The sequence below is a fragment of the Empidonax traillii genome, unplaced genomic scaffold (assembly GCF_003031625.1).
Source record: "Empidonax traillii isolate 1590-97213 ecotype Southwest subspecies unplaced genomic scaffold, ASM303162v1 scaffold15:size5535645, whole genome shotgun sequence".
Taxonomy (NCBI): domain Eukaryota; kingdom Metazoa; phylum Chordata; class Aves; order Passeriformes; family Tyrannidae; genus Empidonax; species Empidonax traillii.
The window spans coordinates 5,332,953-5,349,063 of NW_020955208.1; the positions used below are offsets into that span (position 1 = coordinate 5,332,953).

The 16,111-nt window shown below is 44.1% G+C and overlaps 1 protein-coding gene across 4 annotated transcripts in view; it reads right to left on the reverse strand.

Annotated features, from left to right (window-relative positions):
• Positions 1-4,163: 4,163 nt before the first annotated feature.
• The window catches only part of GLIS1 (GLIS family zinc finger 1), a 188,637-nt gene continuing 176,689 nt past the window's right edge, over positions 4,164-16,111 (reverse strand). For all 4 annotated transcript variants that reach the window (XM_027894760.1, XM_027894777.1, XM_027894750.1 and 1 more), the window contains 3 exons: positions 11,957-12,141; positions 7,143-7,310; positions 4,164-4,692 (listed from right to left, as the gene is read on the reverse strand). In XM_027894760.1, the coding sequence (XP_027750561.1) occupies positions 4,556-4,692; positions 7,143-7,310; positions 11,957-12,141 (490 nt within the window). In that variant the 3' untranslated portion in view covers positions 4,164-4,555. The remainder of the gene's footprint in view (positions 4,693-7,142; positions 7,311-11,956; positions 12,142-16,111) is intronic.

Here is a 16,111-nt window from a genome sequence, read left to right on the forward strand (position 1 = left end):
AGGGTGAAAGGAAGCCTTTCCTAAGTTATTGAAGAAGACCCTGAATCTGCTGTGTGAATACACTGAGCTCAGATGCTGGGAGGAGAAAGCTACTCTGGGACTCTCTTGTTGCCATTGCCCTGCAGATGGGGGATTTCCTTCTGGAATGAAGGAAACCCTAAAGCAGGGAAAGATGGGTCTGATCCTACAATAAACCACTTAATGTACTCCCTTCCTAGCCCAGTCCCTGGCCAGTGTCTCCATGTGCCCTCCCATGTCTCTGTATTGTCCAGCAGCTCATTCTAGCCCAGTGCCTGCCACATGGGCTCACTTGGGTGTTCAGAGTCACAGCCTCTCAGAAAGGAGGGAGAAACTTTGGAAAAATCAAAACCGCCTTGCTAAAGTTTTCAAAACTAACACCATACTTTTCTTGGTGCCCTTAATTAACTGAAGATAACTTCTATATAGCACAGGTCCAGAAATGCACTTTTGAGTCACTTGGTTTTGAATGAGAGTTACTGGCTCTGGCCAGAAAATCTGTGTTTGCACAGAAGAATTATTTTATTTTCTTCTGCCTTCACCGTCACTACAGAAATCTTTTTTGCCCAAGGAACGGGCAAATTTCATCTCAGTAGGAATCCAGTAGAAAGCTCAGTCTTGTTAGGGCTGTAGGTGGATTGGGACTTTCTATAGTTGAGGTGGTTTAAAGAGAACTGCCTGTCCTGGCTTGACTGGTTTTGCAGCTCTGAGAGGCCGACACATGGCCTTGCCAGGCTTGGACAGTGTAGATGGCTCAGCTCTCCTGCTGACTCTGGGCCATGGACTTCCAAATCACTTAAGGGAGTTTGCAGTTGGCTTTGAAATTAAAGCAGAGAGGAGCCTTTAGTGTAACTCTGCAGATCTCAGAAGGGTTTATCTCAGGAGGGAATATTCCAATGGCTCTGTGCTGTCAGTGAATTAAATGATACAGGCTGGCTGTTTTTTCATCTTCGGTTGCACTGATCTAATTTGGTACAAATACATTACTGGAGCTGAACTGAAACTGTGTACATTTTAATAGGATCATAACAAACCCCATTGAAATATTTGACTCTTATGCAATTTAAATTCAATTTACAGTCACTGTTTATTTTCACATACTTGGTTGTTGTTTTAAGCACTGGGGTTTTTTGCACTGCTTGCGTAACAGCTATTGCAGTGTCAAACCGGTGCTCTTGGTGTGCTCTGCTATTTGGTTTTTTGGACTTTGCCATTTACGAAATGTGTCCATTTGAAAGGACAGTCTCAGGAGCAGGGAAGCCTTTCCACAACCACCAGCTGTTCCTGCTGTTTGGTGTGTTTGTAAGTACGATCTGCGAGCTCACTCACCGCCCGAATTCCTGCCCGTGGGAGCACATCCGATCCCTGCCAGGGGCTGCAGCCATTCCTGCAGCACACCTGAGCCTCTGGGCTTGCACATTCCTGGGCCCTGTTGCCACATGGAATGAGGCCACTAAAACAGCGTTGTCCACGTGCTGCACTCGCTGGTCTGTGGTCGTGGTCTGTGACTGTGTGTGCACATCTCAGCTCACCTGCAAAGGCGCCTCTCACGGTCACTCCTGTAGCTTGTGAGGTGCTGCAGCACTGAACGGGAACAGGACAAGCATTTTGGTTTTCTGTTAAATGAAAAGCTTGGGCCTGATCACATTAAAAGCTCCCAAGTCCTGCTGAATGTTTGGCTCGCAGCTCGGCTGGTGGAGAACCCAAAGAAGTGCCTTAGTGCTTCAGTGTCAACTTGAGATTCATTTTCTCTCTCCCAGCTTGATCAGCCACTGAAGGTCATCTTATTTCAGTCGTTCCTAAAGCGTCCTGCGTGCACACAGAGTACCTATGCAGGGGTGAATGGGGTTTTCAGTCACTGGGGAAATGACTTGTAGCCATTTATAAGGTAGTGTTGTAATTTATTAGCTGAATTCTGTTGCTTAGATTGAGAAAGTATCTGATAGTCAACTGGAACCAGCAGTTCCATTTCAATTCCACAGGGTAATAATTTTCTACTATTATATATAAAGCCTTACCGCAGTTATTATACGTAGTAGTTGGTGGGGTTTTTACAGCACCACGACGAGAAACTTGCCAAGCAGTAAATGCCATTGAAAGGTTTCTTTGTGTCTTCAGGAAAAGCTTACATGAGATACTTCCCTGCTCACATGCAATACAGGGCAATAATGAACTACACAGCACACGAGTAACCATTGACTTGGGCTATTGTGTACGTTAATGGTTTTATTATGGATAACTTTCCAAACCCCACAGACTCAAACGAGTGCCTTTGCATTTCTCTGAGTCTGTCCTTTTAATTTACAGAAAACCTGATTCACGCAGATTGTGGAATTAAATCATCACTCCAGCTGCTACGCTTTATGTTTCCACAACCTTTGTGAATCATTGTGTGGTTTTGAACAGCCTGGTTGTTGTGACATAAATATTTTTGTAATTGATCGAATATGTTTAGGTTTGGTTGGTTTATATTTTTAGGAGAATTTATTTCATTTTTAGGAAATTGAATTAATCTTGTTTTTAAGACATGATTTCCTTTTTGTGTTTCCAGCTAATTGAAGCACAGGAATTATTTTGATTTTTGTCTCAGACATTACAGCGTTGTTGGGCTTTGGATATGTTTTTTCTAAGTCTTCCTTCAAAAGCTCTAAGAGTTTTTCCTGCTTGGCAGTTGTTAAGCTACCTGCCTTCTTGTTTAATGTTCTAGGAAAGAGTTCTGCCCACTTATGTCTGAGACCAAAAAAACCCCAAACTCTGATGCATCAGAATAAACAAACAACAGGACAGAAAGCCAAATGTGGCAGTGATCAGAAGCAAAGCCACGTGTGTAGGCTTAAGGCACAATTTGGAGCCTTTATGGATTTTAATTCTGGGAGAGGAATGATGAGTCAGTGCTGCCAGGGGCTGCTCGGGCCAGGCCAGGCAGCCACAATTAACGGGTTTGCAGCTGGGCCTGGCTGTCCTTGAGAGCCAGAGATCTTGAGAAACCCTTTATGGAAGGGAGGGGGGGTGTCACATAACCCCTTGAACCTTGTTCTGTAGTGACTAACTGTAAAACTTCCTGCATGTCTGAATTTCATTCAAATTTCTTGAGGACACAAAGCTAAATTGGCTACAGAGGCCCCTTCGTGTGCACTGACAAGGTGCAACCAGGCCCTGGGGAAACAAGTGCATCCATGTCGGCTTTGTGGTCAGGCTGGATCAGCCTCAGGGCAGGGCTGCTGTGGTGGGACAGCATCCAGGGGCTTTCCCACATTTTCAGAGGCTGCAGGAGCGGCACAGTGGCACTGGGGATAGTGATGATCCTGCAGGAGCTGATCCCTGGGCTGCAGCGTTCTGGGGTGGGACACGGGTGTCATGTTGGACCTGAGCTGTGTTTCCCATTTCTGAGGGGAGAAGAGATGAAGAAAGGGAAGTCCCACCCTCAGTCACTGACTGGTTTCAAAGCAGGTCAGGCTTTCCAGTGGTGCTCTGTGGCAGCTTTGGGTAACTCTGAGCTGTAACTGAGCTGGCAGAGATTGATGCTTGGTCTGGATTTCCCTTATTAAGCCCAGCTTGCAGTGGTTTGTAAACGGGAACCATTTTTTATTTTGTTTAGGTAGTTTTTCCTTAGTGTCCTCACAGACCCCCAGGGACACTTTCAGAAGCTCAGGACCAACATGCCCGCTTGGCATACCTTGGGAGCACCCCTGCAGGATGCCCGTCTCTCCCAGGAATCACCACTAGGCCAGGAAACAGCCACAGTGACAGGGCGCCAAACTGCTGCAGGTGGTGCCTGTTCTGCTGGAAGCCCTTGGTTTTCATCGTGTTCACTTGGGCTGCCGTAATGTCACAGTGAGTGAAATGTCACTGCTTTGTTCAGATCGCTCTCAGGCATTTAAATAATGTACTATCAGGATTTATCAGGATTGTGTTAAGGAACGACAGTACACTTGTTTCCAGTTTTTAATGCTTTCTTGTAAAACTGAAAATACAAAACCAGCTGAGCAAATGTAATTTTTATATACATGAGGTCTGTGATTAAAAAAAATCCTTTTAGTAAAAAAAAAAAAAAAAAAAAAAAAAAAAAAAAAAAAAAAAAAAAAAAAAAAAAAAAAAAAAAAAAAAAAAAAAAAAAAAAAAAAAAAAAAAAAAAAAAAAGAAAAAAAGAGAAGAACTGACCAACAAGTTAAATGAAAACTGATTAAAGGGAACAACATTCTCAAATGGAAACATACTTTCCAAGATGAAAAAGCTCTTCTTTACAAGTTTATTATATAATTTACATTTACACTTTACTGAGAGAACTTACAAAACAAGCTGCTTGAAATGCTCCTCATTCCCTTAAAGCATGAATTTCAAAGTGCCACAGCAAAGGAACAGGCTCCGATATTATCTTATACAGACTATTCATGTATAAAATGGTTTGGTAAATGTGAGGTGTTCATTTAAATGAGCACATAATAAGGATACAGACTAAATAAAAGTACTTGAACAACACCTTTGTTATTACATATGCAGTTATAGGTATAATAAAGGAAACAAGGTCAGCGCTGCCTTAGGTATCTGTGTAGATGGAGGGAATGTGATTCAAGCAGTGATCAAAGGCGCCGTTCTGGAAGAACCCATTTTCATCCGTCCCATTGGAGACCATGTCTTCGGATACACACTGTGCCTCAGGGATTGTGTCATAGCCTGGAAGCGGGACAAGGGGATGGACAGGAGTGAGTGCCACAGGCCCGGGATCGCACGGGACAGCACAGCGATACCGACAACACGGGAAGCCTCAGCCAGGAGATGCACACACTGGCTGATCTCCAGGGGCGTTTGTGTTCACGAGCTGCAGCTCCCACCTCGTGGAAAGCCACAGTGAAGTGCAAGTATCAGAGTGAGGCTCCCTTGGGACTACACAGTCATTATCTGAATAGGATGTCAAACAATGAGTGAGCAAGGATCCTACTAAGTGTGCACCCCAAGTGATGCACTCCTCTTGTTCTGTGTTTCTCCTTTTTTAACAGCACTTGGAAAAAATGCTCCATGCGTCTCCCAGCTGCTCCTAAGACCCAGAAGAAATCCGGATCCTACATTCAGTGGCTCCCCACACAGTGCAGGTCTGAGGAAGAGTGGCTGGGGCAGGTATGGTCACAGAAGGAGTGGAAGGAACTGAGCACCTCAGCCCACCAAAGCCCGCTGGATCCTCCCCAGGCTGGGCTGGCTGCTGCTTGCCAGGCGACCGGAAAGACACTGGGGAGAGGGAGAATTTCTCTGTCCTCCTCCTTTTATGGTGCCAAACTTCCACAGCTGTGGAAAACCTCCTGAGCAAACCTCCTGAGCTGCACATCCCCGGGGGAAGGAGCCTCCTACCCTTTCTCTTGTCTTTCCCACCTGCCTACAGCTCTGCAGGCGGGTGTGTGTGGGCAGGGCTGAGTCAAACTGCAGCATCCCACCACCAGCCAGGGATGGATCCTGCACCTTACACAGCCAGCCCTGGATACAGAGAGACCTGCTGGCTTCATTATGGGTGTTTTACCAGCAGGTACGTTTTGACTGTTTGAGACCAACTCTACTTATTTACATTCCTGCATTTTCCTATGACCTTTCACTTCAGTGTCAGTTCTCAGGTCAGACTGTGCTGTCTGCAGAAATCTGGCACACAGGGAACGTCCAGAGGTTCTGGAGGATGAACTCGGCCTGCTGATCTGCCCCGTGCGGTGCTGGCCAAGCGCAATGCCCGGTATTTTGGTAAGTTTTGTGAGTGTTTATGTTATGCTAATTTGTATTTGATGAGCCTGTGTACAGGGTGGATACACGACCACAGATGGACAAAACCCAAGGTAAGCATATACCCCAGAAATCATTATTAGACTGCAGATAAACTATCCAACGTCCTGAACAGAAAATAAAAATTTATTGACTGTTAATGTGATTCATGGAACAGCTGTTTGCCAGTCATTTGGCATTCCTGCGAGATGAGATCTCATTTAATATTAATGGTGCTATAAAAGCCTGAAAAGCCCTGATGAATCTTGCAAACCTGAATGGTTCTATTTTACACACTAAAAGATGAGATGAGATTTATATATTTCATATATGTTTATGTTTCAGCCTTTTAAGTGTTTGCATGCCTCAATAACCACTCTAAAAACAAAAATATTAAACAGAAACATTTCATGATAGTTTAGGCCCAGACAGAAAAATCAACTGTTGTTGAAGTTGGTGTCTTGCCACAGTATTATTCTTTGCTGCTACAACTTCTTTTGGAAAGTTTATTTAGTCTGTTCTTTAAATACTGCAGGCTGTCAATCTAAACTTGAAATTTGATGTTAACATGAAAAAAGAGCTATGTTTCAGCGACATCAAACTTATGAATAACACTAAAGAATTCAAAGTTGAAGCTGAAATGTCAACTGAAATGTTTCCCTTGTGCTGGTTACTGATCACACACTTTCCAGAATGGAGCAGCAGACAAATGTGTGCACGCTCCCTCTGAACAGAGTCTCCTTTAATACAAAACAAACAGGGAAGTCAACTCTAATTTTGTGGTCTGACTCAGGCCCCATTTCAAAAAGCATTTAAACATATGTTTCCATCTCGTCCTTAACTCAGATGCCCTTCTGAGTACAGACAGGGAGAGAACTTCCTCGGGGATACATCAGTAGAGACTGTGGCAAATGGCTGTGTTTCATGACAGTACTCACATTTTGTTCGATTTCAGTAATTCTGACCATTCTTAACTGTGGTTTTAAAAGCAGAAAAAGAAAGGAATACTAAAATATTGAAGCATTATAGTAATCTAGCAATTATAACTTTGACCTGTTTACAAAAACCTGCCTGAGCACACCTGAGATGTGCAGTGAACAGCCCACACAATAAATGGGAGAAGTGCCTTGTTTGCCAAGCTCTCCTGAAGGTGTGTGTTGTCTGTGACATCCACCAGAAGAAGACTCTGTCCATCACTCAAACTGGGCAGGATTAAAGGAAAAAAAAAACACCCTGCTCTCCTTCTGGGATATTTACAGATGCAAATGAATTTCAGCTTTTTATACAAACATACTTTTGCAATAACACTGACTATAAACATGTCTTCTTTCCCCCTCCTGCTGGAAATATCACACGGATAGTTCTTTATTGGTGGAATAAATTACCTGTTGAAGCTAAAGGTGCATTGAGTATGTGATAGCCATTCTGCCTCAGAGGGTTGAAGCAATGGGACTCCCCCGTGAGCACATCACCGGTGACAGACTGGTCCATTGTTCTGTAGCAGTCTCCATAGTGGAAACAGTTTTGTATGGAGTGAAAGCTGCCTTGGTAACCTGAAAGCAGATATTGCACACACATTTTAACCCTACTGCAGCGGCACTGCCTCCATTTCTGTCACAGCATTCCGTTCCTGTTGGGGGAGGTTCAGTTCCTTGGTTTAACTGTGGGAAGATGAGATCGTGCTGCTCTGTAAAGTGTAACAGAAGAGCTGCACCAGACTCTGTCCCACGAGGTGCCGGGGACTGTGATCCCCATCGAGCACAGATCTCAAGGATCTGCTTCATTTTAAGCAACTGATCAGCTGAACACAGTCAACAGCCCACTTGGTTCAAAGCTAAGGAAGTGCCCCACTGGATCAGATCCAGGATGCTCAGATGCCAAGGAACTGTCTCCATAATGAGTTACTGTTAATTTAAATGCAATCATGCAATATTTACATGAAGAGCACTGCTTTGTTTTCAGTTGAGTGAAGTCTTCTCCCATCTGTGTGTGGAGACAGCACTGTTATCTGAGACACCTTTATGGGTACCTTAAACCCAAATGCAGCCCCTTACCCTGAACACAGGGCCCACAGTCTGCAGGTAAAATCGAACCAGAGGTGCAGGACTGACTGCAGATGGATGTCAGGTGAAGACTGAGTTCAGCCAGAGGCTGTTCTGCTTCTGAAGGTGCTGAGACTGATCTGCCTTGGTCTTTCTGCTTTTGGGGCACATTTGAACTTCTGTTCCCCACATACCCGACATTTCTGACATCCTGCTTTTTTATAAAAGTGTTGTATTACCAATACCCAGCAGTTTGGGTCTTGCCATCAGAAGCTGTGAATGAGTTTTAGACAACAAAAGAAGATATTTAACAGTAAAGGACAAAAGAACTGCTGAGACAGGAGTTTTACAACTTACAAGTTGTGCCAACATCCTAAAAAGAAATTATTTGCTCCCATAAGGATGATCCCAGTGCATGCCACAAAATTCATACCAGCCATGGCCTGATTTAATTCTCTTCCTTGCTCCTGCCTCAATAACTTCCTCCTGATTCCAGGTGCATCCCACACACTCATATCAACCACCAGGCCAAGCTCAGGGTCTGCTCACTCTGGTCATGCTGCTTAAGGTGTAATAAATAAGGCCAAGTGAGGAGGCAATTCTTGAGTAGAAATGCAATGAACTTGCTGAGTGGTGAAAGATTTGCATTGAAGTTTCACAGTTTAATATGTGCTTTGGCAGAATAATCTGCAAGGATTAGATGATTAATTTTTTGAGAGCAGAAGATCCCCCACAAAATACCCGATTTCCATGATGGGTGAAGTACTGGTGGATGACTTCATTAGATAAAGACTCTACACACACTGTACCAAGACTGGTCCTATTTGCTGCTAAGTTGGAGAAGGCCCAGAAATTTGGAAAGCTGAGTATTAAATGATGCATGTCCTTCCCTGGGATAAATAGACAGCCACCTCTATTTACTGCCTGGAGAGTCTGGCTCGAAGAACCAAAGAGCTCTTATGAGAGGGAGCAAAGCCATCTTTTGATGTGGGTTTAGGTACAGTGCTTTATTGATTAGCTTTGATAATTATCCTGACCTTTCTGTTGACAAGACACAAACTCCTGCTGTAAGCCCTCTAAAAATACACCTTTTCAAGATGAGCAGTGAAAAAAAGAGACACTTGGCTTCAGAGGAGGTACAGCTGGTTGCAGAGAGTGCTTAGATGTATTTCTAGAGTAAAAAAATGAACTTTTTCCAGGATATCTGCTATTGACATCACTCCTAGGGAAGGCATGATGTGTATTTTCTCTGTCCTATCCGATGAGGAGGAAAATGCCAGTGCTATTGCCCTGCTGGGTTCACCAGCACTGAATTCCTGCTGAGTGCTTCCCAGAGAAAATATGGAGAAGTGCACCTTCCCTGCTCTAATGTGCCTGCAGGTGTGATAAATGCAGGAGCCAAACAAAAAAAAACAGGGAATGAGGAATGTTGCAGCAGAAACAGGGGTCAGATAAAACAAACCACGACACTGTAATGGGACTTCAACCCTTTGGGTTCGTGCCATTAGTTGTTGTTCCTTTAGACTTCTTGAAATGCTTCACACAGAAAATACCAATAATTAAGATATGATTCAAATCCCACAGCCAAGGGTTCAACTGACAACCACATATGGCTGATTCGAGCAAACTAAGCAGGGAGCATTTTTTTTTTTAAGTTAAAACACAGAGTAAGCAAGAAGGCTGGTCTGGTGCAGACAGCCCTGCCCCTTCTAGGAGAGCAAATCTGGAGTACCAACTCAGCACTAAGTGTTTCAGCAATATTTTTTTTGCCACATGGATTTCAGGTTTTCCTTCAGTCTTGATTTAAATCAAGAATTTTCTGAGGTTAATTTTCAAGTGAATAATTTACTAAATGCCCTGTCAGTTTTAAAGGATCACTATTAAATGTTTTATGTACAGTAGACATAGAAATATAACAGTTCATAAAGGAATAAACTGAGTTCCAAACATAACATTTAGTTAAAATTTTGCTCTGAAATAATTTGTGACAGCAAAGCTGCATTTAGCCACTTCACACGGTGCACTGGCTGCCTCTGCTTCTCTAAGGCACAGCCTAAAACTTCAAGCAGCTTTAAAAGGAATTATGTAATGAGCAAATAATTGGAATATGGCTATTAAATGCCATCTTGTTATGTCATGTCATTTACACGTATTTGCAAATAAATCTCCACTTTTCAAATTCCATAAAATTTCTGACAAGAAATCATGTCAGGTATAAGTAACTACAGGATTCCACTGCCTGCCAAATTCTTTCAGCATGTAATAATTTCCATGTGACCTTACTGCATCTAGGTTTGAGCATATAAATAATGCCAGCTTATTCTTTCGTTATCAATATTTCTGCTGCCAGCCTGATGAAACTTGCCATCCCCTAAGAATTCCACTTCCACAATGTTTATGTGCTTCTGTACAGATGCTTAGTTCTACACTGGGCTTATATGGTGTTCCTTTTTTTGGCAAAAGCTCAAAACTCCCAAATTATTACAGATTCCATTAGGAAAATGTGCTATTAATGAACTGAGATGCAAAAGAAAAAAAACCCAAGATGTAGAGCAAGTACAGCTAAGTACAGGTTACAGATAATTGGTTTCAAAGGCTGCTAATCAAAATTGATTTTGGAATGACCATTTCCATAATGAATTTATAATAATACTTCAACATTGGGCCAAAGTGGAAAATTATTGCTTTTTCAAAACCACATGACATAACACTTAGAAAGCAACAATTCATTCAAAAGGAAATGTGGTTTTCTTAAGGAATAAAGTCAATTTATTTAAGTGGTTCAAAACTTGTTCTGTCTATGCATTTGTTTCTGCCGTAGTAATGAGCTGCTAAACTTTCCTCTTGTGGCTTGTAGTTATTTAGCTCATTATAGCAACATAATCATATATCATTATATGCTATCATAAATCTGCCACTTTTCCCTTACAGAGTTAATCCTTTTAAATTGAATAATCTGTTGAGCATCAGGTTGAGTTAGTTTTTCCTTCAGCACAAATCATTAAATATAATACACTTTAACTCCTCAGCCTCAGCCTGTCCAACCAAAGAGCAAAGCCACTCCCCAGAGAACGAGGGGCAGAGGGAGCTGCTGGGACACCCTACCCCACCCCAGCCCATGGATCTGTGTTCAAGATTTGGGCTTCAGCTCCACCCACACCATGTGAGAGAAAGCAAAACCTCCCATTTTACCCCCTTGGTAAACTGATCACATGGGATACTCCAACAGCCAAAAATGACCTTACGGAAATGACGATACAGCTGTGAAACAAGTCCTGAAGAGCTGCTTATCTGCCTGGATGAACTTATCTGCTTGGCTATCCCTGCAGCCAGACAGATGTCCTGCACACTTCTTTACTGGGAATATTTACCACACTTAAGCAGCTCACCATCTGGATTGTATAACACGTTTCTTAAATATGCAAGCTCCTGTGACTGGAAGAATCTGTGATAATAACATCTCGTGGTAATTTATGCCTCAAAAATTGCAGGAACATTAATTAGTTCCCTCAGCAGAACTCCAGAATAGGTATATAAGCTCCCAATTAAAAAGGCTGAGTAATTCAGAACAAAAAATGTTTTAAATCAAGCAGTGGGACAGCTGCTGAGCTGCTCCCATTCCTGTCCTCAAATCCCACAGGCACTCTACAGTTGTACAGAGTGCATTTGCATATTATTATATAAAATAGTACACGTGCCAAACTTCCAAGTAACAAATGGAGAAGTATTTTTTCTTGGTCCAGTCTCATGTCTGGTGCTCCACTGTGAGTGGACTGAGCAGGACACTGCCCAGGTTTGCCTCAGCCCATTTTGGGACTACATGGTTCTTGCAGGGTCACTGTCCAGGCTGGATGACAGTCAGGAGAGGGGCATGGCCATCACCACCTACTGCAAAACCTGAATAAATGCAATAAATCTGCTGCTGTGACAGCTTTCCCCGTGATGACAACATGCTGCAGCACAAACCTGCCTGAAAAATCTGATCTGCATGGACATCAATCCAGTTCAAAAACTGGAGTTCCCACTGCAATGCTGACAGTACCTTAATCAGACAGTATCGGCCAGGTGTGAAAAAGTGAAATAAATTCTTTCTCCCCAGCTGGGAACTAGTAAAAATTAAAAAAGAAACCCAAGAAAAACAAAGAGGGAAGAGTTACCTTGAGCTCCCTGCTGTACTGACTGGTTCTGAAACGGAGCGTAAGGAGTGTTTGGAATTCCAGAGAACTGCTGCCCGTTTGGGGACTGGCTGTGGGATGATGGGGAGCCATGTTTCTGCAGGAGGGACGGTGGAACTAACGCTTTCAGGGGGCTGACAAGTGGAGAGATGATGTTGGGAGCAAGCCTAGAAAAAGAAAACATGGGAAAACTTCGTATATCACATCACAGTATGGGAAAATGAGACACCTGAATGGCATTATTTCCGTAATTGTCAAACCACAGGTAAAAATTATATTGTAAAAAAAAAAAAAAAAAAAGACAACAATGCAGTGCTACTTCCAGGTATTTGCTAGGAGGAAAAGGGACTTGAAGAAAAGGAATTCTGTTCCTTTACACTGATTTTCTGTGCTAGCCATAGTGGCAGGGTCAAAATCACACCAGTCCTTGGTAAGCAACTTAAACACAGCTCAGGTTTAATTTAAAATTTCATGAACTGAGATACACATCCAGAAAAGAAAGTGGAAAATGTAGGTAAAGAGAAAAAAGCAGCTTTGAGCAGCTCCTGAATGCTGGAAAAATCCACCCCTGTCTAAGAGCCACCCTGTGGAAACTTCACAGCTACAGGACCCAAGGCATAGAAATAAAACCATCTCTGCAGGTTATAACACGTCACCAAGCTGGAAAAAAAGAATTACTGAGCACAAACCATTGCAGGCATACAAATAATCAACTACAACAAAATTATATCTCTCACTGGTGTCTTCCTCTACAAAACACCATCAGCCGTCATCTCACACCACTGCTTCTCACAGCAGTTGGGATTGGCCTTGGGGAGGGAGTGAGGCTGTGCCTGACTCAGGGCTAAGCACTACACAGGAGTGTGCAAGAGGTAAACAGAGGGGAACTGTGAATTAATGGTGACAACAGCTTAATCAAATTTAACATGAGAGGCAGAGGAACACTGCCAAAAGCTGTCACAGCAACACTCTATTAAAAGGAGCTTAAATAAATCAACCAGTCCAAGCCCATCTGATGCTGAAATAATTCCATCTCCTGAAGCAGGAAAACAAGACATAATAACATAAACCACGGAGAGTCTGAATATCCCCAGACTGAACTGAAGAATTAAACTAGGATTGTTAAATGAGTGAATGCATGGATATTTTCCAGTCAAATACGTAAGAACTGGAAAACATTTTTTTTGTGTGTGAGGAAGACACCCCTGCTCCCAATAAGCACTGACCAGCAATATGTGAAATAAAGAGGACTTAAGTCCAATTTTAAGAGCCAACATGCAACTAAGAAAGGATTATCTTATTTGTTTTCTGCTTTGGTAAAGGCCTGGGGCTGCAGAGCTGCCAAGAAGGGACGAGGGGGTGCAGGGCCCACCTGTGCCCCGCTCAGGTCAGAGCCCAAAGGCTCTGCGGAGCCCGAGGTGCTGAGCAGCAGATGCCCTGGGGGCAGTGCCGGCTGTATTTGCTCAGGGCAGCTCCCGGGGGCCGCAGCTTTTCCTGCCGGGTCTCAGCAGCGCAGAGGTTTAACCCCGGCGAGCTGCGAGCCGTGTCCTGTGCAAAGGCTCTGCCGTGCTGAACTGCTGCACCCGGGCAGGGCTGACGCGATCCGCGGGGAGCGACACAGCCTTCGCTGCGGCACGGGAGCATCGGGAATTGCAGCCCGGTCAGCAGCCCCCTCCTACGGCGCACATGGAGACATCGTGCTCCACGCGCCAGGAATGCCGCGAGAAGCCTGGAAATGCTTCTATCTGAAAGGAGATTAAAAAGACTGCTGTTGTTTTCATTGGAAAGATAATAGCTAAGAGAGCTCATGATAGTGACATTTATATGGATAATGACCACACACACATCTGAAAGAGAAACAAAAGATGTACTAAAAACTCCGAGGCCGGGATGAGCCAGAAACCACTCTGAATAGGGGAGGGAAATGCTTCTGGGGAGAGTCCTCTGCAACTGCCTGTGTTGGGTTTCCTCTGCCTGCTCTTGAAATGTCTTGTCCTGGCTACTGCTGGGAAATGCAGCACCCCACGGAGACCTGCCGGGCTGCTCCGAGAGCTTTGCAGGGATGGGGCAGCCACTGTGGTTTTGAATTCTATGCAATCATGTTGCCTGTCGAACAAAAATGGTACACTTAGGTATCCAGCTGTGGGAATACTGAAAATCCCAGCTTCCCTACCCATTTTAACTACTCCCAGAGGCTACTTAAATCTTAAACCATGGGAGAAGAATTTACCAGTTTTTATTGTTATTTTTAAAGCAGCGCCTGTCCCCACTCACTCTCCTGCATTCCAGTTTTTCCTGTGTGTGAGCTCAGCAGTTGTGACAGAGCCTTTGAGTGGGCTGGTTAAGGGAGGTGAGATCCCCCTGCGAGGCCGGAGGGGTGCAGGCCCTGCTCCAGCTGGGAATGCTGAGCGGAGTGCGGAGCTGCCAGCTCGCTGCTCCCATTGGGCACGGCTGCCCCGGAGCTGGAGCTCAGCAAACATAGCTGGCTGTGGGCAGCAGTATCCTAGGAGCAGGAACCTGAGCTGAAACCCTGAGAGCTCCGTGGAGCACTTGACCGTGGCTGCCTCCTCTGCAGCAAAGGGTTCCACAGAACCAGCAGGTCATAGCAAAAACCTACCACGTTCCACTCACTCTCTCCCAAACAGGGAATTTAACGTGTTTCCCGTAAGTTAAAGCACAGTTTTTAACTAGGAAAGGGCCTTGCTCAGCAGGAAAATCTGCCTGCATTAGAAAAAGTGGTCAGCATGGGGATTTGTCTCCTTGAAATATTCATCACGATCCCTGCAGCTCAAGCTGGTCCCTAAAATATTGCTCTGTGTGAGTATGTGTGTGAATGTGCTCTGGCACGCTCGAGGGGTTTTTCATCAGCTAAACTGTCCAGCTCCCAGTGCTGTGGTTTTAATTCTCTGCTGAATATCTGCCTACTAATTAGGTTGCTGTGATACTCAGACTGCTAAAAGCGAGGAGGAATCATTCCTGATACAAATAAAACAGATAATGCATTAGCAACAGAAAAGAGCCTAAAAGGAGATGCCTTCTGTGTGGAAGACGAAACACTGAATGACTTTCACCAGGAGCTCAGCTGGATACACTAAAAATTCCCAGGCAGTAGCTCAGGCATGTATGTTTCAATAACTAATAGCCTGCACATTTCCTGTTAATACTGTACTACAACCACAGTTTGCTTTGCTTTGGATAGTAATAATAAATATACACCATATATTTTACCTTAATTGTAACTTGTATAATTCTGTAAATTTGCAGGTCCTTTTGGGGCCTTTTAATATATATCTGTGTCTACATATAGCTATTTATACTCTCACAGGCATGTAAAAAAATCCTCATCCTTCTTTAATTCATTACATTTGAGGGCTCCTGGCTATATGGAATATTTCTGTTCAGGACCATACAGGGGTGAGGGAAGGACCAGCCTCCTCTACACCCTGTCCAAGACACAGGAGCACCATGGAGAGAAGCAGGTTGGTTGAGAACAAAAGGAACATTTTGCTCACACAGCATGCCCTGGCCTGTGCCATTCATAGCCACAGGAGCCACAGAGTCAAACAAAATACCTGTTTTTTTTTAAAAGGGACTGAATAATTTAATGGCCAAAACCAACATTTCCATGCTAAGCCAGGGGTAATCAAATCTTGTGGTTCAGGACGTAAAGTGATGGCCCAAGGAGGCCCAGCTTTGGATGACTGACCAGGTATTGTGGGTTTTTCAAATTCCCTTTGAAGCCTCACATGTAGAATGGTGCTGAAGGCACAACACCCATCCTGAGGGGTCTGTGTTTTCAGGTGGGCTTGCACAGCTAACATGTCCCTGAGGATGCACCAGCAGGCAGTCGAAAAATCAGAAAAATCTTGTTTATGTGACACCCTCATCCACACAATGCAGAGAGAGAGCTATGGAAAGAGCTGACCCTGACTCCTTAACACGCCCTGTCTGTGGTCCTGGGCACATTCCTGCCCCGTGCTCAGCACTGCCTGAAAATACTCAGCTCCACAGCCCTTCCAGAGGGAGCTCCTGCAGTCAGGTGGGATTCTACCCACAGGGAGTCATTAAAACAAGTGTCAGACGTAGACAACAAGCAGTTCCTCAGCTCTGCTGCAAAGCATTTGTCACATCAATGAG